At 44.5% G+C, this 24,969-nt stretch overlaps 1 protein-coding gene across 1 annotated transcript in view; it reads left to right on the top strand.

Annotated features, from left to right (window-relative positions):
* The first annotated feature begins 2,249 nt into the window (after positions 1–2,249).
* LOC142582747 (histone-lysine N-methyltransferase 2B-like) overlaps positions 2,250–24,969 on the top strand; it is a 98,114-nt gene continuing 75,394 nt past the window's right edge. The window contains exons 1-6 of the mRNA XM_075692762.1: positions 2,250–2,427; positions 5,007–6,270; positions 15,557–15,730; positions 17,180–17,359; positions 18,565–18,651; positions 23,921–24,085. Coding sequence (XP_075548877.1) covers positions 2,260–2,427; positions 5,007–6,270; positions 15,557–15,730; positions 17,180–17,359; positions 18,565–18,651; positions 23,921–24,085 — 2,038 coding nt within the window. The 5' untranslated portion in view covers positions 2,250–2,259. The remainder of the gene's footprint in view (positions 2,428–5,006; positions 6,271–15,556; positions 15,731–17,179; positions 17,360–18,564; positions 18,652–23,920; positions 24,086–24,969) is intronic.

Genomic DNA, 24,969 nt, shown 5'->3' with positions numbered 1-24,969 from the left:
CGTCGGCAGCAGCTCGACGGCGAGTCACACGGCGTAGACAAACAAAGCGACAATTTGGGCGCCCGAAGCAACCGGCGCGACCGAAGCGCGTTAAAAAGAAGGTGCGGCGAGGGAAGCTAGCGAGACAGAGGAGAGAGAGGAGAGAAGGGGCGCAAAAAACGAAATCAAGGCAGAAATGTACATATATATCCACGTTCACGGTGAACGAAAAACCATGCGCGCGTGCGAGCGAGCGAGAGAACGAGAATACCGTGCGCGGTGTGTCTGCCGGGCTTTTTCTCAGCCGACGATTCGTCCGTAGACTCCTTTCCTCACTCGCTCTCCCTCTCCCCACGCGTTGTCCGGTCGATATTCTCCCGCGCACAGACATCACCCCCCCACGCAAGTAGAACGCAAGCGGCAAACGGGCGAAGCTCGGCTGCTGCTTGGCGGGTGCTGGAGCGCCGCGTCGGTGCGGTTTCTGTGTTTTTCTACGAACCCGATCGCCCAAGTGAGCGAGCGAGCGAGAGCTAAGTGAAAATGAAGGTCGGGGACGTCTGGAAAAAACGTCGCTGACAATTTCGAGACGCGTCGCTCGAACGCGCCTAATGAATTCTGCCTCTACGCGGTTGCTCTTGGAACAAACGACGCAAGTTGTGCGCTCGCTCGCATAGTTCCTATCTGTCTTTCGCTGTCCCCCCCCCCCTCCCCCTCTTTATTTGCCTGCTTCGCGTATATACAATTGTAGAGTGAGGAATGGCTCGTGCGCTTTCGCGTTTTGAAAATTCGTTACGAGACGACCTGCAAAGCATTTCGCAACCCACACGCGCTACTGCCGCGCCGATTAACCGGCTACACAGAGCCGTCGTCAGTGGCGTAATGTTCGGTGACTTCTTTTCCTCTGCAGTCTTATCAGTATTTTTTTTCTCTGACAGGCGCTAAGTGCGCCGTGATGAATGCTGAAAATTCTCTTGCGTTCTGTCGTTTAAGTCGCGCTTCTCTCTTTCCTGCAATTTACATATTTAACTGGTCTCTCAAACTCACGCAGAAAAACAAATACAATGATGAACCATTCTCGTCATGTGACAGACGGTTTTTACATTGACGCAAACAAAAAAATGAAAAGCAGTTTTTTTTCTTTTTTGCTCTGCAACATCTACTAATAAACCTGTTTTCCTCTTGAAATAAGAGCATTATTAATTAAACGGAGCGCACTTGTTCCGGATACCGAAATTAATTCTTGTGATGACTGGTTGCTTTTCATATCAGAAAACAACTAGCCAACATGACCAAATACTCGGAATGTTTACGTCTTCCTCAGAACGACCACCATCACACTATAAAAACAATTGAAGTTTACATTCGTCTCCAGTGAATAATAATAACAAAAACAAGGATGGCATTCTTCCAGCCTAGGTTGGCAACAGTGATGCGAAATCAAGATAAAGAAATAAATCTTAGTTTTGGTTTTGTTGGCGCACTAGCAGACGATACTCAATCGATAATTGGCTATCGCTCAACAGAGTTACAACAACTAATAGGTCTGTTAAATACACTTACGTAAGAAGACAACAAGTACAAAACTGCACAATTAATGCATGCTCAGAGGTTGAGAAGACAGTAAGCTCACAAAAAAATTTGTACATCATTCTAGAAAGCGAGCTGATTGTTTGTCATGTCAAATTGGATTAAACTCGCATTTACTAACTAGTCTTAGCATTTCAAGCAAATTATCTATATAACAAATATGTGCTTCAAACACGAATCAACAGTGTTTCATTTTTTTTACTGCAGCATTTTTTGTAATTTCCATGCAAAACGAATTTGGCAAGCGTTCACCGATTGAGCTTATTTTGGCATTCGTGTTTTTGAAGAGCTCCGCAACTGAATAAAGAAGCTTTAATTTAGACCATGTATTCAGGACACTCGTGGCTGGCGTTACTACATGTGTGTTTGTGTTATCGAAGGATCAATATGCGTCAAAACATCACCGTTGTTGTACCGCAAGCAAATAAAAATACTCCCATAACATTGAATATGGCGCGAAGCCGCGCAGGGATACAGCAACGTTCTCATAGGAAGAAAAAGAAATAACTTGACGGCTGTAGTGTATTTAGTAGATATAAACATTGAGAAGAAAGTTTATTTTAAATAATTTGTACGTGGTGAAAATGCTAATCTTGATTCTACGTGCGTGTCCAAAGCGGCCTCGAACTTGAAACATTTAGAACTACATTTTCAAGCGCAAACCCGTGTGAGGGTGAGATAGCACCATCCAAAATGGCGCGACTGCGTTTCCCTGGATGTCCTGGACAGAGAATTGGAAGAAATGGTGTTACCTTTGAAGACAATAAGAGTCGTCTGCAGTGTGACCCAACGCTAAGTGCTGTGTCAAACCTTCAGAGGAGTTATAACTGTTTTTATGAGCTGTTTGGAGCGTCGGATGAGGTAGGTGCTGCCTTACGACACATTGCGTATTTGAGGTGGCTTTGCTGTCGGATGATAACGCAAGGTTCCGATGTTTTATCGACGGTGTGAGAGTTAATTTCAGCTTTTGGATTCATATTTGGCTCTTCGTCCAGCCTGTCGACACCTGTTGTTAGCTCTACAGGCATCCTACGCGCCAAAAACAGTTTAACATGCCCTTAGGCCTAGGCCTGATCGTGCCAACACCGTGCGTCGCCGCATCGTTGTTTCAAAACTTGCACTTTTTTTAACTTTGTGCCACGGGGTGTCAGAACAAGGCATATACACGCGTGTCGTGCTCGACTTTTGTGCTTTGTAATGATACTATGTGACGTGTGTTTGAGCCGGATAAGTTTGAATACTTCTAACCAGACGTGCTCGGCTTGGCGACATCGGTGTGCCGAGTTGCCAGGGTACCGCTAGCGTGCCTAGCCGTTCCCCCCTTGTGTTCGCGGCTATTTGCACAACCTTTCTATGACCGCGTTAAGTACGATCCTTTCTGAATGTCATTTGGACTCAAGTCACCGCTTGCCGCATGTTTGTGATCCTGGCTAGTGCGAGCTACCTCGGCAAAAATGTCCAGGCGCGCACATTCCGCTCTGACATTTTGCGTTTTCACGTTCGGTTTATTTGCGCGGGAGCCTGTCACGAATTCAGGCTGCCGATCTTTGTGACAGCGATCATCCCCGTTTTCAAACACTGACGCAGATATTGCTCACTTAACCTATTAGATCGTTGCCTCACCAGCATTACAGTTTTGTAGTTTCCTAACGAGCGGCGCTGATTGTCGTACACTGTGTAGTTGTTACCGGCCACCACTGTGTTGCACTGGTTGCGTGATCTTGAGTGCTTTCTTTTCTTTTTTCGATCCGGTGACAAAGCCGCGTCACTGCTACAAACATCGGTTTAAGCGTTGCAGTCTAGGGACTTTAGTGACCGCTTTGCATCTGATAGATTATTCTTTAAAGTGTGCTGAACTTGCGTGCTCAAACATGGCCATTAAGCTTGTTCTGGCTTGCTTGATTGATTGATTGATTTGCTCAGCGTGCAGCGACCGCTACCGTCGTTTACTAAATGGGGGACGAGTGTTATGTTGCATCGTGCGGGCCACCGTGCGTGCATGACGACACGCTGTGCGGTGCCGAGAAGGGGGGGGGGGGAGGGGGGTGGTTATAAGCTTGTTTGCTGCCATGTCGTCGGCTTGTAAAAAAAGCGCCGCGGCGTTGCTTTCGAATTCGCACCGCTAGCGCTGCTGTGGGAACACGCAAGCGCTGGCCGGAAGTCACACATGTGATGCTTAATACCGAGTTGAAGGGGGTGCTTCGGTTGTCGTTCTTTCCTCCCGTAAATGTGCTCTACGCGGTGGGTGTGTTTGTTTTGACGGCAGTTCGCCTGCACCCTCTAAGGATCGGCTCGTCCTCGTACTTTCGATTTACCGTTTTCCGGGTGTTAACGTTGGCATAGCTGTATTGCGTCTACGTGGTCTCCGTCGCTTGTTTTGATCTGTGCTTGATTTACGATTCCCAGCGTGCTGCGTATTTTAGTTCGTTGTGCGTTACATTGATCGGTTTTGACATACAACTGCAGCTGATTTCGAATCGTAATAGTTTTACCTGTCTATCTTGTAGCTTCGACTATATGTAATCGAGTATCTCGGGGTTCAAATCGATGCTTCGCGTTGCTATAGCTTGTGCAATGGGATGACAGTTTACATAAATTTTATTTTATTGCACGTCGTGTGTAGGGTGTTTGATTGCTATTACTTGGCAGCATTGCTTTGTTGTTCTCACCAACGTTCTATTAAAAACTAGTTAGAATAATCAAATGTAATATTTAATATTCGATATGGCCTCTCTATAGTTTCACCTTACCTTTGAATAGCAGTCCGCTTCAAATTCTACTTGAACAGACCTTGTTTACACGTCACTGTCATTGGCTTGTTTGCTGTATTGGGATATTTATAACGTAGGTTGTTGTACCTTGAAACCCTGATGGACGTTTTTTGCTGGAGTATCTCAGCCACAGGCATTGTTATATGTGTATAATGCTCGATTGCATGCTCCTTTGTGCCCCAGGTTGCATTGTATTGCATTCGATTACTTTCTAAGATCAAGATATTTTATCCAAACCTTGCTTATTAGCATTCATATGCCTAGAAACTGCTTCACATTACTTTATTTCTCCCTGACCAAGGTTTCATTGTGATTTACTTCAGAGCATTGGTGTTCTGTGTTATGTCACAGTAGACATAAACACATTACGTTCGGGGTAGTCTAAGAGAATGCTAAATGAATGAAGAGATAATCGAGGATCGAAGTACAAGCTAAACTTCATCAACACTGCAGAGCCTAAAAGTTATCCAATGCAATGTTTGTGCTCTTGCTTTGCCAAGATTACATATAGAGTGTCCAGCGCTGAGACAGCTCTCTAATTCATTGCTGTTGTTAACATGCTGTACAGATCTGTCTACAAGATAGATCTGTTTCGTGCCATATCTACAAGATATGGCATGAAAACTGTTCAATTCACGTTTAAAGCTTTCATTTTTACCTTTGTTGCAGGAAGAGGAGTTCGAGGGATTCTCGCCCAGGGACGTCCGGAAAGCCATCCAGAAGTTAAGACATTTCAGTGGTGACACTTCAGAACCGTGCCACAAGGATGAGGTCATCAGTGATGTCATACCTGTCAAGCCAGCTGACAAGCTCACAGGTCGTAGCAACCTGCTGCCAGACCCAGGTGGTGGTAACCAGACAGCCGACCGACCACATGAAGCAGTGCCCGCTAAACAGAGCAGACGTCCAGCTCCTGACAAATTGCCAGAGCCTCACGACAACAGGGAACGGAGAAGAGTATCCGGCCGTCATGCGGCGCAGCGCCTTTTAGATCGTGCCAAACGGGGCCGTAACAAAGCCCCACCAAAGAAGGAGAGCGCAGAGAGCCGCAATGGTGCCTTGACCACGCGGAACGGCTGCTTTCAGCTGCCGGCTGTGAGTGCGCGCTCGTCGAGACGGATCATCCCCCGCAAGCGGTACCTAGAGGACAGTGAGGAAGATGTGCCACAGCAGCTACATGTACAGAAGAAGAAGGGCATTGTGGTGCAGCTACCGGCTCTTCCGGAAGGAGGTGCAGTGGAAGGTAGTGATGATGGCACCAGCCAAGTCACTTTGCAGGAGGAAGGAAGCAGTGGCGAGCACACTGCTGGCAGGATGGATGACTCTAGCTGCCACCTGGAGACAGACCAAAGTGCAGCGGAGGGAGACAGTGCTTTGGAGCGTGTGGGCCTGTTTGAGCAGCCCCTCGTGTTGCAAGGCAAACGTCCGTGGAAGCCATCCCTCAAGGTGCAGCTTCGGCTGTCGGAGGCCAATCTTGGTTCACCATTTGCTTTCAAGGGCAGTCGAAGGGGATCGCAGACCACCTCCTCGGCTGACTCGACTAGGGAGTCCATCAAGCGGGATATGGTGTCGCGTTATGCCGAGATCATGGCGACGCGGGAGGACGGCCCATCAGCAGAGGTTCCCAACTCTCCGCCGGGCACGGCGCCCCTGGAGGACAAGGTGGCTGCCAAGATTGCGAGGCTACTCAAGTCACAATGGGAGAATCGCCTGGGCTCGGGCGGCAGTGGCCCGCGCCGGAATGTGGTGCTTCGGAAAGCACGGCTACGGCTTAGCCAGCGGACGCTTAAGAAGTTGAGGCAGCCACTCGAGGAGAGTGCAGAGGAAAGTGTTGTGTCTGAGGTGACGCCAGATGTTGGAGCAGAAGAGATTGCAGAGTCGCCAAGGAAGCAGAGGGAACGGAGGGTTCCGCCTCTAAATGGAATAAAAAGAGGTGAGGCCCATTTCCACTGCAGTGGCTAACTGATGGTCTGGTAGGGCCCTCAGGCACTGCTTCTTGGTGACGAACATTTGCTCAAACATTTTTGTGGTAACTAAGGTGTTGGTTTTTGGTAGTTGTGCAGTAGCTTGTCACGTGTGAGCACTGAACATTGTGGCAAGCGAAACCTTCGGTAAGTAGCACATTAGTAGATGAGACTGCTTAAGGATTAAAACAAATAGGGCAAATAAACCAGTTCTCACGTTGAGGGCTTCATTTGAACATGCCTGCATCGTTCTGTAGGCAGTGGATTGTCATTTATGTTGCTTCATGTTGAAATTTTGGTTGTTCCCTTGGTGGTTATACATTTAGTTCTCACTTGCTTTGTGACGACAAGTGTGTTTTGGAAACCGGGTGTTAAATTGAAATGCTTTTTGTTACGGTTCACAGGAAATTTTTGTGTCCGGATTAGTTCTGGAGTGAAATAGCAGCAGTTCAGACTGGTTCTTGTTTGTGTGTGTAACTGAACAATGACAGAAAAGGAAAAATATTCTGTATGAAAATGAGTACTGCAATTGGTGTACAGTGAAGCAAGTGGCAGCAGTAAGACTCTGTTCAGTGACTTCATGTTGCTGTACCGAAAGAAAAAGTATCTTTAAGCTCGGGACACGTAAGCACTGGCGAAGAGTGACTGCGGTGTAGGTTAAGCTTCGTCCTTCACCACATTGCACCTTCAGTCAAACCCACCCGAGCCATCTCATCTCGGATGGGCAATCAGTCTTGCACTTGCTGTTACCCAATAAGCCATCGTCATCACGAATGTGGGACTCGTCATTTTCTAGAGCTGTGTGAGACCACAATGGGGGCCACAGGCCTGGCACATCCACATTGTTGGGTCAGTCGCACAGCTGGCAGGGAAGCCCCACAGGTCAGACATGGGACGAACCCCTACCATTGTAGCACTGTTATTCATGGATGAAGCTGGCCCGATGGTTAGGGGTCACCCACTACCATGCAACCTTCCAAGACTCCACTGTGCAGCGAGAGTGGTACCTTTTCCATGTTTAGCAGCACTGTCGTTGATGCCCTACCTGCTGTGGTGGCTGATAAGATGTGGCATTCTGTTGTTCAGCATGAGGTCGTGGGTTCAATACCTGGCTGCATTCTGATGAGAATAAACTGTGATAACATTATGCACTAAGCTTTAAGCACATGTTAAATAGATGGTCAGAATGAATCAAACGCCCTCCATTACAGCGTCTGTCATAGTCATAGTGTTGCTCCGTGGCGTTAAACCCATTAATCTTTTAGGTATATGTTGGCAACAACCGGCGAGTGGACTGTAATGAATCATGGATTTGCATTTGCTCTTAACCAGCCGATTGTCACATGGAGTATGTATTAATTCAAAGGTGATGAGACAAATACCTCATTTTGAGCAGTGTTTTGTGGCTCTGCTTCATTTGCTTCACTGTTATCATCACACATTTTGGTATGCCACCTGCCATGGCTCACTGGCTGTGGCAATCTGCTCTTGAGCACGGGGGTCATGGGTGCATCTCCCAGCCACAGTGGCTACCTTTCAACAGAGGTGATGTGCACAAACAATTTTGCAGAGGTGTGCATTAAGGAACCTCAGGTGGTCAGAATTAGTTTGAAGCCCTACACTGCAGTGTCCCTCATAGCTCACTAACTCTTAATTTGCCAGGGCATGCAAGAATAGCCTGGATTACCGATTGATTGAATTAGCCGGTGCTTTGCAAGGTTTTATAAAATTTGAATAAAATTGTATCTTTATCCTCTTCAAATAACTCTCAATGGTGGTCCAAACCTAAACTTAGTATGGAAAGCCATTGCATGAGTCTTGCATAAGAGCATGTCTACTAGGGAGAATGACATGGCACCTTGCACACTGTTGGTATTTTATTGATATTTAAAGAATTGTTTGTAAGCTGCATCCTATGGCTGGCATTTTGGTGAGGTGAAAACAAGAGATTTAGCAAAAGCAGGTTTGTGTACATTCTGCTCTGTTGTCCTCTTTGATGGAGCAAGGGATATTTCTGTGCAGCTGAAATCATTGGTCGGAGCGTTCTCCGATGCATGCAGCTCTCCCCGCACTTGCTTAAAACATTGCACATTACACAAAATTACTTGTGACTGTACTGAAGCTTTGATTTGGGCGAGTTGGCTCATAGCTATTCAAAAGGCACAGCGTGACTGGGACAGAGAGAAAGAAACAGAGTTTTAGAATAGGGGCCCCAAATGTTTTTGAGCCCCAAAGAAATAGTGTCGAAGCCACTGCACATGCGCGAGACGCAAACTGCGTTTGGGTTTTGCGTTGGGAACGCTATTTCACCGATTTAGCGGGAGCCCAAATAGCGCCCCAAAAGCTTTGCGTCAGCAAACATGGCAGCACTCATCGAAGCGACGGCTCTAATGTAGCAATAAACTGGGTTCGATTCGTGGTAACGTGTGAAGTTCGCAAGCTAGGAGAAGCGACTGCAGTTATCGCTTTCTCTCAACTGGCGTGTGTTATGAAGATTGATTCATTAGAGGCCGCTGATTCGGAATTCGATTGTGGATTTTATGCTTCGTAGGCCTAACACGGCTAAGCTTGGCTGGTGAAGCCACGTAAAGTTGGCTTGCTCAAAATTAAGCGCAACTACTTGTTTGCTGCTAACAGAATAACCTATATATTGTAATTAAACGTAAATACATGCAAGTCAAAATTCCTATTCCTATCATAAAGTGGTATATTTTGTTTAATTATTTCTAACAGCTTTTCCTTGACACCGTAGTGGCGCTGTCAGCACAAGATGCTATCCGCAAACGTAAAACCCTCTTCTAAAACTCTTCACTCCTGTGTGCCCCAACACTAACACCCACAAAGCTCTTTGGGGCCCCAAACTATAGGGACCCCTATTCTAAAACTCTCTATTAACCACATCGCAAGCGCTGACTAACAACTGGTTTTATTTGTATTGAAACAGGCGTATTTATGCGCAAAGGCTTGCCATGTAACAGCACAGTTAACATAGATATGATCACACATGATCAACCTCAAACAATTAAAAAGAACAAGATATGTTCGTAGTTTAGTATTACCACATGTCTCTTCACTTAAGGCGAAGGTGAAGTCACTATGCAGAAAAAATAATAATGAAAACAAGAAACATGTGCACAGAACAAGGTATCCACACACTTGGCTTGAGCAGGTGTCTGTGACGGAGGTGGGGTTGGGGGTGCAAAACAGCAGCAGCAGCAGCTGAAAGCACGGCTGAAAGCCGGATATTTTTATTACTGCGGTTTCAGAAGCATTACTTCGAAAAATTAAGAACCCTGATCCTAAAAGTAAGCCTGGTAAGCAAAAAAGGCCGGTACAGGTGATATTTTACATTCATTAACTGTTACACAGCATCAAGAAGATTGCTTCAAGCATGATGTTCCGATCGTGTTTTCTGCACCGTGTAAGTTGTCAAAAATTTGTGCAATGACAAACAAAGAGAAGTTGCCACAATGCAATACTCGGCACAGAAATAAATTGACAGACTGTGTGGCAAATGTTTACGAAATTCTTTTGGGTTGTGGTTGCCGGTATGCAGGCCAAAAGGGGAGATGTTTGAACGAGCGGGCTAGGTAGCATAATCTTAATGTACGTAATAAGACGGTGGCTTTCTGGTTGAGCATTGCAAGCTGTGCAGCTTTAAGCGAAGATTTCAAGACATCAAGTTTCTGAGGAAAGCAAGCAACAGGACCAAGCGTGAAATCGTAGAAGCGTTTTTTTATTGAAAGATCGGTGGACAACTGTGTGAGCAAGCCATCCATTTTTTTAGTGACGCGGAGATAGAGTTTCTTAAAGGTTTTGTTGAGGCGTTAAACGTTTCACCACCTTTTAACATTTTCTTTTTACATTTGTGTCACAGACGTTTACTCAAGCCAAGTGTGTGGATACCTTGTTCTGTGTGCATGTTTGTTTTCATTACTATTTTTTCTGCATAGTGACTTTGCCTTAGCCTTAAGCATTGAGGCACGTGGCGATAGTAAACTAAGTTTGATAGACATATCTTGTTCTTTTTAATCGTTTGCGGTATTTTGTTTTTAGTTGATCATGTGCAACCATATCTGTGTTAACTGTGATGTTACATGGCAAGCCTTTGCACATAAATAGGCCGGCTTCAGTGCAATTAAAACCAGTTGTTTGTCAGTGCTTGTGATGTGGTTTGTGTTTCTTTGTATCCGTCCAATTCGCGCTGCGCCTTTTGAATTGTCACAGTACAGCCTGGTCCTATAGTCTGAACCCCATGTTTTTGCAGCAGCTTCACTAAATCATCCGTGAGCAAAGGTATTACAGCTGCACGTGCACAGCTTTTCTACACGTTGTGTTCTCTTCCAAGGAGATTTTGCTGCTATGATGCTTGCTTCAGCTGTGTATGCTTGACTTGTGTATCATGGTGGCTCACCATTCATTACTGCTCCATATGCTGCGCTGATCATGCAAACTTTCCTCCTTCGTTTGCTTTTCTCTCTTGGAATTGATTGATTGATTGATTGATTGATCGATCGATAACACACTTGCTGTGAGGGAAGCCAAAGTGGAAGGCTGCAGAATAATTACATTCAAAACATTTTGTTTTCATTGTTGCCCATTGTTGTAGTCTGCCCCTTTTGTACAAGGAATCGTAGATGGAACCTCATGCTCAGCAGTGGAATGCTGTTGCCGTTGAGCTACTGCAATGGTTTTCTTTCATCTTGTATGCTTGTCGTGTATACTAGCCCTCGGCAGCCAATAACGCACACGCTCTTCATCTCTCTTGCTAATCATGCATAGCAAAGCCCTTTGAAGCGTAGCCCAAGGGCTCCAAGGAGTCGTTAGAACAGTTTGAAGGAGATAGGCATAGACTGCTCCAATTGCACACAATTAACAAGTGTTGTTCATAGAAATGGTGAGCGAGATGCTTGAAGCATTTGTAGCTACCTGTCAGTGTGCAGCTGTGTTCTCTGCACTGAACAAGATAATTAAAAATCATAAGATTGGTGATGTATGTCCGTGCTTGTAACTTCGAAAATGTCATGAAAATGAGCCCAAACAGGCTAGAGCACTTATGCTTGATTAATTTAGCTTACTATTTTGCACATGTAGCCACTAACATTGGATGGTTCGAACTGTCGGGGAAACAACAGTATGTAGATTATGAGCATTGACGCCTATTCTGAATATGGCAACAGGGACAGGCTCATTTCAGTTTGTCTGGCCTTTGCACTGCTGACACTCCAAGCGCACCACCTGCAGCATGCATTCAGCACTAAAGGAAAGTGCTGTGAATACAGGTGACGAGGAGCTTTGGTGTGTGGTTGTGGGAGGTGGTGTTGTAGTTCAAAAACAGCGCTAGATGCATCCATGTAACCAAGACTGTGACACACATGAATGATCACAAGACTTTGTAATGGCTGTAACAAACTAGCAGCAAGCTTCCCACAACGACGTGCTGCGTGTTGGCGCCTGCGTCGTAGTGCAGCAAGTAGTGGCGCTGGCAACACTTACCTTCATTTTGACGGCGTTGGAGTCGTGAGCAGAGTTACCTTGAGTGGTCTCGGGTCACTTGCACGCACAAGACATTACCGACAATGAGTTCTCACTGGTTTGTTTCTTTATCTTTATCCTGCCAATTCAGTAGCATGTTACCGTGTAGGAAAGGGTACAACGGAACTTGCTGCAGAAAGCACTCTAAGTTTACCGTGAACCTGAAGACTGGCGGGAGGATGGTGTGAAGCATGGTGAGAATAATGTGCGTTGTTATGGAGACACCCACGGGAGGCACTGGTTTGTGCTTTGCTTGGGGGTGGCAGTGGCAACAATATCGCTCTGACATATTTGTTCGGCAGCAGTGAAACCTTGCTGTTTTGTAGGAAAACTGCCGTGAAGCATAAGCCCATGAGCTGCAGCTGGCAAGGTGTCGTCCCACTGATGCACTCGTACCCCAAGTGGGCTCCTTTCATAGTCAGATTGTGTCATAATGCCTTCAGAGCTTTCTGTCCTTAGAGCTGTGGCAAATTGAGCTAGCAGAATGGTTTGTGTCTGAATACTGTTTTGTCAAAGAACTCTAGACAGTTTCATTCCTAACACCATCCAGCATGCACCCCCGCATTCATATTTTAAGGAAAAATGTAAAAATGCTTGTGTACTTGGATTTAGGTTCGTGTTAAGCCTTTGGGTGCCTCCAAAGTGCAGCAATTTAACATTGTAACTAGCTCATGAGCAATGTTTAAATTTAAATGCTATTTATTGGCAATACATTGCTGAACATTTTTTTAGATTTTTTCATCTGAAAGTTCAGACAAGAACTGACATCCTAATTATTTTAATTAGAATAATTAGTGTTCCTCAGGCAATGTGTCTTCTTCATTGCTGTCAGTGCCCTTTGAAGACACGTATTCAAAATTAAGTCCTCTGAATCAGAGTTCATAAGAAGTTCTTAAATTTCTGCTTTGTTAAAAAACTGCGCAGGCTATTTGCACCAGTCCACCATGTCAGAAAATGAGACACAAGCAACACCAACAGTCAGTAAGATTTGTCATGGCGTTGTTGTATGAAAACAAAACCTAGCATGAAATTTTATTTCAAATAACTTAAGAGTAGATCATACAACCAATCTACAGATGCCTCACCTTTGCAAAATATCACAGGAACGGCCGAGGGGTGTGCATTGGTTGCCATAGTTGGCCATGGCACACAGAAAAAAATGCGGGTGGTCAGAATCAACCTGGAGCCTTCCACTATGGCATGTCTCACAGCTTCAGTTATTCTTTGGGACCTTAAACATCAAATATCAATGAATCGATCAGTCATTGCTCTATGGCTCACAATAAAACATCTCGCATGATAGTGCACTTATGCATTCAACTTTTCGCTAATTCAATCCTGACAGCCCGGCTAAATTGAGCCACTTATGCAGCCAGTCGAATTAAATAACATGTAGAAAAAACAATAGTGCATTAGAATTGAGTAAATGTAGTAATAGTCCAATGTGAGCTATGGTTATTGCTTGAAAATATTTCTAGGGCAAGCCGAAAATAGGTGTTTTTGATGGGAGATTACGTATGTTCAATGAATTCACTGTCTGCTAAGCTCTGCCGAGATAGATGTGGAAACTAAATGAGTTGCTGTTGGGGCTACCACAAGGGTAGGGTGCGTGCGAGCTGACTGGTCAAGTTCTAATTATTTGGCAAAGGTTGATTTCAGGATCAAATTAATGGAAGTTTAAGCCCATAGAAATGCATGGGCGCTGGCCAGGACCTTCACTTGGCGTCAAATTAACTGAAAAATCAAATTAACCGCAGTCAAGTTAACCGAAGTCTACTGTATTTAATAAAGATTTCATTTGTTTGTATCCTTGGCATGTCTGAAATGCTTGTATGCTGTCTGCTGCATCTCCTGCTCCATTCAAATGTACTTTTAAATTTCAAGGTTGATTTGAGGAGCTTTTTCTTGAATAGAAAGCATAGCATAAGGCATAGAAGGTTCAAGTTCTATGCATGCTCTTACATAGAGTGTGGGCACTCATTGTGACATTTAAACACAATGAAAGAGGTGAGCAGTTGCTTTGTTGGCATGGCTGGCTTGACCTCCATGGCTGAGATGAATGGCATATGTATTTCCGTTGCAACAGCAGGCATTAGGCTCACGTAGCATAAGTGGTAGGCAGTGTAGCCGTTTTTCCCGGAGTGGCTTTCAGCTCAGCCGTTGTCCTCTGCATCCCCCTCAAGAAAGCAGCTGTTTGCTTCCTTAGATGTTAATTAGTCAACGAAGTGTTGTCCATAGTATTGCAAGAGTTTTCCATAGTTGAAGCCATTGGGTGCTGTTTGGAGGTGTAAATACCTTTGTTGTGAGTAAGTTCCGAGTTGGAAGGAATGCTTAAGTTTTCTGATTTTTTAAACGGAACAGGGTAGAAAATTGATGTAACCCCTGGAAATTCCATTCAAGAATGTGGGGTGTGCATATGAGCATTCTCTTTGTTAACACATTATTAAACAACGAAGGCACCCGGTTCACAGCTGCCTTTTGACAACTGGCATAAGTATCGTATATCGATTGCTGATGAGTCAAACTTTCTGCTGTGCAGTTTGTTGTTTTGCATGTTCATCACTTTAAAACGTAGTTGTCATTGTATTCTCTGGTGAGTAAAATTGTGAACCGCTGTCTCTGCCATAGTAGAGACGGTTACTTAAATTCTCATTAGTGGTACGAGAGGTGGGGGAGCAGGGCATGGATGTGTCAAGTTAAAGGCACCCTGCAAGACCTGTTACCCGTTGGAATTCTAGTACGAAGCCAGCTACCCCTTCCAGTAATGTGGTTCATGGCACAAGTAAAGCGATTGCTTCGGCATCAATTGAAGGAGTGATAATGAAGGGGTAAAGAGCATCCAGTGCTGGATGCTCTTTTGTATTAGCTGTAGTTCCATTATTACGCTTTGTACTGTGTAAACCAAAATTTCACATGTTTATGGTGGTGCCACTTGCGCGTTCACATTTTCTATTGGCATTACAAGCAAACATTGTTACTGTGCTTTACGTGCAGCTGCAGGTGTGTCAGCGCTCTTTTGCAGTCAGAATTGTGGTGTGTTTTGTTGCTGACCCTAAGTCTGAAATAATGAATTTTTCATTCCCTTTTTCCTGTAGTGTGAATGTAGTTCATGTCTCTATGTATGTTTGTGGAAAATACATTCATTGTTGAACACCTTGAAGAAGCTGTCTAGCATTTGTGTCGAAACCAAATGAATGTGCATTGTGCGACAAAAGAAGGAAAGGTTAGGTCGTCAGTAAAAAATTGCAAGTTTTTTACTTGGTGTGTAATGGTAATTAACATAGAAGACCAGGCTTAAACAGATGAATAGGGTTACAACATTAGCATTGCGTTGTGACTTTTGATATGTGTGTGGACCTTCATGGCTGGCAGCAGTATCAATGACTGCTTGCAGAAAGCAGCTGATAATTCAGTTTACTGAAGTGCACATTAATGTGTTCGTGCCTTGGTGCTTGCTTTTTCTTTGCACTGGGGCTGTAGGCTGTCGGAAAGGCCCAATGCATATTAAATGCGTATTCAGTTACTGTATGCAGAAAATAATATTGCTTGCACTGTGCTATTCGCTCCCATTTAGCAAATATTGTGCAATTCTGGCCTATAAAAATGGCCCCCCTTCATAATTTCATAATTGGAGCTGGACATTTAGAGTCTGGCTTGTTCACTGAAATAGACGTCACTTTTGCCGCAATTGACACCGGTGACCTCGTTGTTTGGTTGCAGTGGCGGAGAAAGGCTCATCGGTGGCCTCGAGCGAGTCCAAATGCAGTGTCTGCCAGCAGTACAAGCGTTCGGCCGAGCTTTCCATTCGCTATGGCCAGTATGCATGCCGCTTCTGCTTCCGATTCTATGCTGCTTTCCTGAGGAAGCCCAAGAAATTTGTCTGCCCCAAGGATGGTAAGGACACATCATGACACCCATTGAGCCAATACATCCTATGTGTTCCTCATTTTTGGCCTGAGGGGATGAAACATGAGCATACCTGCTAACGTTTACAATTTTATTGTGAAATGCCTGTATCTTAGCACTTGTTTATGATTGTCATGTTGACACAGAAATTTTCCGATATATTTTTTTTCATGTGTGTGTAGTTTAGGGCAAAACCAATGAAAAAGCAAAAGCAAATATAGTTGCTGACTGATATTTTATGGTCCAGTATCTTGGACTCGCGGTTATGATGACCTGCCTGCACGGCATTAACATCAACTGATAGAACCACTCTATGATGGCAACAAAATCTTTGACAGCTGTTACGCGAATATTTCATTATAAACTTCATAAGCATTTCTGCTTGTCTGCAGTGTAGAATGTTATTACTGCGTCTATACAGAGTAAAGTGCCTGTTCACAGAATTCCTACAGAACAAAGTGTGCAAATCTTCAATAAACTGTCAGCATATTGAATAACCCCACAAGATTTAGTATTTTCACCGAATTTTAGTATTTTATGGCTTCCACTGTAGTGCTTTTCTAATTCTAAAATTGGCAGGTTAGCATGAGCATTTCACCATTTTCTACACATGAGGGCTTTTTCTTTTTTTTTTTTGAAGCACTTTTATGGCAGTTAAACCTTTGGAAGGTGTCAGCTGTGCATTGTAAACAATCGTGTCGCCACTTATAGAGCAATCATTAACAGTACATAAAATGAGGGACAAATATGTTTCTTCTATGTTTGTCCCTAGTTTTAGGAGCTTTTCTTAGACGATCACAAGTAACAAACAAGCCCCTATTTTCACTGTGGAGCAGGATTATGTGTTGGCCATTGTTAGTATCAGGAGGTGGCAGTATTTATCTCTTATTACAAGGGACCAGCAAGAATGATCTTTTACTTGAGAAGCTGCGATCTTGCTATAATTTTTGCCTGCAAGCACCATTGCAAACATGCCACAATATGGTTACCTGCAGTTCTAAGCTTTTTGTGCACATTGACGACCTCTGTCCTGTGGCTTGACACAGCAGATGTATTCTTGCTTCATTCACCACTGCTTCTTGTGCTGCTTACTTTTGTTGGTTTGCCCTTTTTATGTCTTAAGCTTATGTATTGCAAGCATTTTAGTCCTGCTAGGTGTCGCACTAAATAAATTTTATTGTGCTAGCAATTTTATGGATGCTCAAGGTGCCTTTGCTGTTGTCGAGCCAAATCCTTTTATGTCTTACACGAGGTTAGCTTGATAGTTTTGTTTTTCATAATGTCATGAGCGCTTTCTGTGACTACAAAATTTTTTACTGTTTTAGTTAGTTATTTCATCTTGCTCTTCCTGAGTGCATGTCTACGTGTAATTCCGATGCTTTGAATTTGCAACAAACCTGAGCACTTTCTATGCCTGTGTGCATTGCAACCACCCAGGGAACTGTAACCTCGCACAACCATCCAAGTGCAAGGGGTGCCTCGTGCATGCGTGCTGGAACTTGTTTGACATCCCGGCTCCCCTGAAACATCGCATGGAGCGACACCTTCGCCCGCCTCGGGGTGACGGCCGGCCACGGCGGCCACCACGGAAACGGAAATTGTCCGAGGACAAGACGCGTGAGTGCCTATTTGTCTTTTACACATTAAAAAATCCTGTTCATAACAGGTTACCAGACTGTCTGAGGCCACTTAACAGCCTCTTCCTGAATTATCACTGAAGAATACTCTAAAAAAGGCCACGTACGACAATATTTTGGGTCGTGCAAGAAGCCTAATTTCGAATAGTGTAGTTGTAGATCAGCCTCTGTGCAAAATTTTATATAAAGTATGAGTAGATTAATCAGGAAGGGCTAGCAAAAAGCAAATGCTTTTCATAAAAAAAAAAAGTCACCATTACCATTTGGCAGAAGTGACACATGACTTGGAATGTCCGGCTCCTCGGCATGACCTCCCAAGATTGAATGTTGCCTGTAGCATGCTGAAAATATCAAAGGTGACATGTTGGGACCTGCGTCATGTTCGCGAACCACTGGGTACACTCATCTACTGCCTAAATGCTATTTAAATGCTGCTAGCAAGAAAATTAGACAATTACCTACCCTGCAGCTTTTCCAGGGTTACTTCGATAGTATATGAGTGCTACTCATTTGCAACCACTTTCGCCAATGGTACTTAAAACTGGCAGCTGGGACAACCTAGAGCAAGCACCTACTTGTTTTGCAGAGTTAACCAGTGCACACCATAGTTGGGACAAAAGAAGGCAAACACAGGACAAGTGCTTGTCCTGTGTCTGCCTTCTTTTGTCCCCGCTATAGTGTGCTCTTGTTAAACCTACAAGTTTGAACCACCTAGCACCAGCAGAAATATATTCTATTAACCTACACATTTGTCACCATGAACCAATCAGTGTTATTGTAGGGGACATGGATATCTTGGGAGTAAGTGCAATTTCCAGCCATCTATTGTGGTGTTAAACACTAAGAAAGTGTTTCTGTGAGCCAGCTGTGATGTGATTCGTTTTTCCTGCTGAATACATAGTGAACCCTCTAAAGACCATGGATCTGCTTCCTGATTTTGTTTGGACAAGTAAGCATTACACGGTCATTTTATGTTCTGCTCATGTTTTGTGTCATGTTTTATCAGCTTGTGTGATGTTTCGGAGCTTTCTTGCTATATTAATCTGCGTGCAGTGAACAGTCATGGGATAGGACTAGACAGCAGTTTTTCCACCTGTTGTCTAGTCCTGTTTTGACTGTTGGTGTTTGGTTGTGTGACAGCCCATTCTTAACTGTCTTTTCTCTCGCCCTTCCTCCTTCTCGCAGGTGCTGAGAGCCACTCAGAAATGCCAAAGCCTGTTCTTTCTAGTCCAGAGGATTCACAGGATACCCTGACTTCCAGCAGCGATTCAAGTAAGCAGAATAGTGTTGTCTGCTTGTTTGGGTTGTGGACAAGGGGGGGTAGGGGTAGTGCCTTTCCAGCGACGCTCCTTCTCATAAATTGAGTACAGTTGAACCTGACTATATCGTACCCGTTTACATTGAATTGTTCTATATATCGAACACTATCTGAACACGGTATAGTTATAGCGAGTATATATAGCAAAAAATTATGCTTAAATTGAACAAAAAATAGCAGCAACTCCAGATACATCGAACTTCAAGCGGTGAAAAAATGCCCCCAGAAGTTGGCTCCCCCTTGCGGTGGCGGGAAAACCTGGCGGTACGGCTAAAATTATCCTGGCCCACCAGCAGCGCCTGTTCAGACAGCCAGCCAGAGGCTCTTGTGCTCTCGTCGTGCACGATGGCACAAGTGCGAGTTGTCTTGCTACTTTTCCGGTTCATTGTGTTTGTGCCTCGTGGGCCTTCTCCCGCTGTGTTGCCATGATGAAGCGGCGGAATTCGCCTTTCATCGTGAAGCTCGAAATAATAAATCAGGTCGAACACAGTGAGAAGTCATATGTCCCCGCAGTGTGCGAGATTCCGAGGAGTGCTCTCAGCACTATCTTGAAGAATAAGGGGGGAGATTAGGGCTAAGGTGGCCAAACTCAGTGACCCGGTGCTCATGGTGCCCGATGCGTACACACGGCTGTGTACAAGTGGTTCGTCCGAAATTGCATCAGACGTGCCGGCTTCCACGTGCTTGGTGATCGCTGTAAATTCTGATGAATGCGACGAAGTCATTGCCGGTGTTGCCGAAGTTTGGAATGACCTGTCAGAATTTCCGGAAGCTGTTGGCGAATCAATGGTCAACGTGTTTATGAGTGCAGATGATGGTGTCGCGACCTCGGGAGAGCCCGAAAACGAAGACTACATTGCCGACATCGTACTGAGCACAAGTGAAAGTGGTCACAATGAGAAAAGCAACGACGGTCTGTTGCCCACATCCTCCGAGGTGATTGGTGCACTCGCACTAATCCGGTGCTTCTGCGCGAATGCAGAAGGTTGCGGCCTTAGCTGCTCCGACTCCTTAGACAATGTGGAGAAGTGGACAGTAAAATTGCCCAAGCAGAAGAAAATGCAGGACTATTTCCTTAGACAGTGTGGAGAAGTGCGTGCGTTGCAAGCAGTAAAATTGCCCAAGCAGAAGAAAATACAGGACTATTTCACGGGAAACTAAGCTAGTTTCATCAATAAAGTGGTTTTATAAATGGTATGTGCTTTTATGACATCCAATTCTTTAGCAGGCTTATACCGAATTATGCTCTATATCAAACTGATAGGCGTTTTTCTGCGAGTTCGACATAGCCGGGTTCGACTGTAAATTGCGCGCGCCCTCTTGGCATCAGCTTGGCATCAAATGTAAACTTAAAAAAAAAAAAAAAATCCAGAAATTGTTAAGGTATGATTGTGTAGAATGAGAGCATGCCTGATGATCACAAAAAGGTGGTGATGGCAAAGACATACAGCAAAACCCCGTTAATTTGGATTTCACGGGACCGGAGAAAATGTCTGAATTAACCGAATGTCGAATTAATGAGGTTTCGACAATAATAACTAAAAAAATGCCTAAAACATCAACATACTTTTACTTCATGAAATAACTGGTTATTGTTGCTTGTTGTGCGCGAGAAATTTGCGCTGAAAGCACAATTTTTCGGAGTTCTTGTAGGTGGTGCATTCCACGCAGACTATCCGGAGAAGCGACACAGATGTCCTCCAAAACTTTAAGGACGTCATCAGCCTCTTTAGCAGTGCAGCGCGGCACTTCACACGCATCCATGATGGGCACGTTTTCGCTATCAGAGTCGGGGCTCTTCGTCGCCTAGTACATCCACTATTTCGTCATCGTTGAGGCGACCGACAACAGCAATGTCACTATCAATGTGGATGTATTTGTCCAGCGGGACATCCGGAGGCAGAAGTCTCTCGAAGCAACTGTCATCTTCCTCGGCGTTTCGGTTAACATCTGCATCCCCGGCTTCTAAAGAATCACCGTCACGGACAAAGCCGCTGTGTCGGAAGCAGTTTGCAATTACTGCAGGCGGCGTGTTGCTCCACACAAGCGCCACCATGTGCACTGCACTGAGCAGAGTTACATCATATTTTTTCTTTGCGTTCATACAGAGCAACATGCGCTCAAGCACTTGTTTTCTTTATCGGCCTTTCACATACTGAATAATTCCCTGATCCAGAGGCTGCAAGAAAGCCATTGTGTTAGGCGGCAAAAAAAGCAGCTGTATGTTTGTCAGTCCTGACATACTATTGTGCGCACTACAGTTATCTAGAACAATTAGCGCTTTGCACGATTTTGCACAAAAGCGGCGGTCCAGTTCGCGCAGCCAGGCCTCAAATATCGCTGAGGTAATCCACGCTTTTCGATTCGAGCAATAGTTCACGGGAAGATTCTTTATGCTTTTGAAGCATCTCTGCTTTTCTGCTTTGCCGATTATCAATAGCAATAGCCCCTCTGCACCAGTCATGTTGGCAGCCAGCAAAACTGTTATTCTGTCCTTGCTTCGTTTACCGCCAACGCAAGGGTCCAACTTAAATGTGTTGGTTTTATTCGTCAGGGCTTTGTAGAAGAGGGCTGTCTCATCTGCGTTAAAAATGTCGCAGGCATCATAATCGGCTAGGCGTGCGAGTAATCCGGCCCTCCAATGTTCGACAACGCCTTCATTCATAGCCCCTTTCTCGCTGCACACGCTTTGGAAAATCAGGCCATGTCTCTTTTTGAATCGGTCGATCCAGCCTTCTGATGCCTTGAAGTCTTCGATGCTGAGCTTCAGCGCCTACTTTTCGGCCTGCACACAGATAAGGGGGCCACTCAAAGGCAGCTGTGCGTCGCACGAATCGGCCATCCATCTTAACAACGCTTCAAGTTTCGGGTGCGCTGCCGTTTGCAGTCTTTTCCTGTTGTCAGCGAACTTGTCACTGTCGTACGCCTGAAGAATCTCTGCTTCATTTTTCATGAACGTGCTGAGCGTGCTTCTCCTCATGTTGAATTTATTCATTATGACCTGCCGAGGCACCCCTGCCTTTACGGCTTTCAATATTTCTACTTTCACTGCCAAATCCTTCGCCTCATATTTCGCTCGCTTCGGTGGGGCACGAAAGCACATGGTGGCACAGCGCGGTTAGGCGTGGCAACGAAGTGACGGGTACACACACAATGTCAAGAAAAAACAAAGTATAAATGGAAAAAAGAAAAGAGGAAACAAAATTTAACACACCAAAAAAAGAAGTTCCGCTGTCCTCGCACAGGCACCTGACGCAAACCGATAAATGCGGTAAAAACGACAACGAAAAAAAACTGCACAACTCCGCAACCACACAACTGCACAAGCAATAGACAACGTTAAAAATGGCAGACAGCAATAAAAAGGAAAAAAACATGTATGTATAGATTAGGTTTGCTAGCATAGACCGATAACTACTGTGCTGACAACCATAGCGATGCAGAGATAGTGCCAAGCGCCAAAAGCGACAGCAAAGCCAGAAGTACATCATTACTGCTATGTTTTTTGAGACATAGGTTTGTCTATTATGTAGCAATAAAATAAACATGGCGGCCTTGACGTATTTCCGACCTTTCGGCACTTCCAACACATGCAAGCACGGCCTTTGAGATAGGCGCATGCTAATCAGAGACGGCATCACTGGCAGTGCGATTTGAACACCCCCTAGTGCCACCCGATCCTATATGCCTCACGTGCCTCTGAGCTCCGCAAACTGTTTGAATCAACCAAAGTACGACCAAATATGTTTCCGAAGTAGTGCCATAGGGTTATGTGCATGTTTGATGGGACCAGACGGCGCGTCCGAATTAACCAAATTACCGAATTAACAGGGGCCGAATTAACTAGGGTTTACTGTAGCAGCGAAATGGCGATGATGTTGGATGAAAGGGTCACTATGAAAGACTGATGATGAATTGACGATGTTCAGCAAGCTGATGCTAGATTGATAGTGACAGTGACAATGATGGCATGATGAAAATGGAGACAACGGTGAGAGCGATAGCTGCAACGATGACATTGCCTTGTTTCTTGGTTTCTCTTATTTGTTGATGCCTTTGTGCCTGTCACCAATGCTGATTCTATTTGCAAGCCTAGGGTGTTGTTTGTAGGGCAGATCATACACCCAAGAAAACCGGGGAAGGTTCTGCAAGAAAGCTATTGCTTAAATTTGATCAGTGCAAAATCCGCAGTGAAAAAGACAGTATAACTTTGAAGGCTTTGCCTTCAAAGCTATACTACCCCTTGCAGGGTATAGCTTTGAAGGCTTTGCCTTTAAAGCTATATTCTGCATTGTGCCCGAGTCACTGTCAATCATTTACCTCCGCAAGGTCTCTGAACTGTGCAGGTGGTGTCACAGATATTGGCTGCACTGCTACTCGCTGCTTGTTGCTCATTTCTTAACATTTTTGTATTAGCTCTGTTGTGGGGACTTCCTTACAAACTTTTTTACTTGATATTTCTTTCTAAAGTTTATTGCTTGGCAGTGCTTTTTGTGCTGCTGCCTGGGTTTACATTCTCCATTTTTTGTGACTGTAAGCCTAGATTTAAATAATAGGCATGCATGTATGTATTCGGTGTCCGCTTTACATTTTCCAAGCACAATGTGTCTCCTATAATTCAATAAAAAGTTTCTGAAGACTAGCTTTGTTTTGAAGAAAGTAATTTAAGTGCATTCTAGCACTGTAACCTTCAGAATGGCCTCCTTGTACAACAATACAGTATTCCCAGCATTCCTAACACTTTTCTAAAGTGTACTGGAAGTCCTTCTGCAACGAGTTGAGCACTCTCTGCAATTTGCACTCGATTTCATCAGTTGTGTCAAAACCGCTGTCTTTGATCTGAGTTTTTAATTTTGGGAAGAGAGTGAAGTCAGTAGGAGTGAAACTTCGTGAATTACTTGTTTTCCATGTTAAAGAATATCACTGGCAATGAAACTTGGGTGTACGGCTATGACCCTGTGTCTTGCAAGTGTGGACATTTTCTCATTAAAATTGCATGGCAAGTCAAATTTTCTCAATTCTTCAGCTTGTCTCCATTGTGGAATTATTCCTTGCATGTATTTGGGCCAGCTGACATCATGTAAATAAAAGTGGTAAATGCCCTTTTGTGTGTGAACTACTCCATTGTCGTTTCTTTTCTTGCAAGAAGCTCCTGAGCACCCACAAAGGCGGGAGAAACACTCAAGCAAGAACCCTCTTGCTTCATTTTTTTTTTTTTTGCAGTCAAGAGCAGCCATGGGCCACGCATCAAGCACGTCTGCCGCCGCGCGGCTGTCGTACTGGGACAGAAGCGGGCCACGTTTTCCCCAGCACCTGCAGGCCGCATCAGCCTCAGTGCTCTGTCCGAAGAGGACAAGAGCCGCCTCATTGTGCACCACTCCTCACAGGGTGAGCAGGAGCAAAGTTACTGTAATTACCTGATTGACTCGAAAAATTTACTAATGAAGTGGCAGGCGCATGAGTTGAGTACAAAACGAAAACTGCAATGGTGACAAGCTGTCATCATCAGCTTTCAAGATTGCCGTAATCCAAATCTGCGTTATTAGTACTTATAGCGTGCGCTAAAAACACGGACGAAGAAAAGAGATGAAACATGAGCGAAACCACAAAAACACGAAATCCAAGTCAGTCCACATGTCAGCTGCAGCTATAGGAGCTGCAACATTGTTTGTGTGTCTTTGTGAATTTTTTTAGGCTGCCATAGTTTGATAGCCATTTCAGAAATCTAGTATCTTGAACATCCCTGACTGCACCGAAAATAATCTGCAATAAGAGAGTTTTGAAAGAACTTGATTTATTTGAATTTGAATTTGGTTTTGATTTAGTGGTTCCCCTTCGTGTCCCCGACAACCAGTTTTTATGGTACCTGTTTTTTTAATGCAACAGAAAGCTTACTGGTCTGAGTGTCCAATTATACAGTGGTAATGCAAAAAGTGTCATGTAAAATTTTTTATCGGAGTTTTCCAATCTGCATTGAGGATGTAGTCGTGCTCCAGAAATATGCTGAAGAAAGGGATAGGTGAGCACAATAGCGATTACACGCTGGCATTGATCGGAAGCAAATGAAAAGTGTGGCTCTAATAGTAAGAAAGTAATACAGTCTATGCTCGTTATAATGAACCCATGTACAACAGACTTTCGGATATAACGGACCATATTTCTGTCTTAGTTTGTTCTACCTATTTTAATAATGCAACAAAGTTTGCTTTTAACGGGCTGCGCTACAACACATTATCGACTACAGTGGACAAAATTAGCAGCAATTCTTGTCA

Source organism: Dermacentor variabilis, chromosome 5 (genome assembly GCF_050947875.1).
Source record: "Dermacentor variabilis isolate Ectoservices chromosome 5, ASM5094787v1, whole genome shotgun sequence".
Classification (NCBI taxonomy): Eukaryota; Metazoa; Arthropoda; class Arachnida; order Ixodida; family Ixodidae; genus Dermacentor; species Dermacentor variabilis.
Note: the sequence above shows the minus strand (reverse complement) of the source record. Positions and strands in the feature narration are given on the sequence as shown.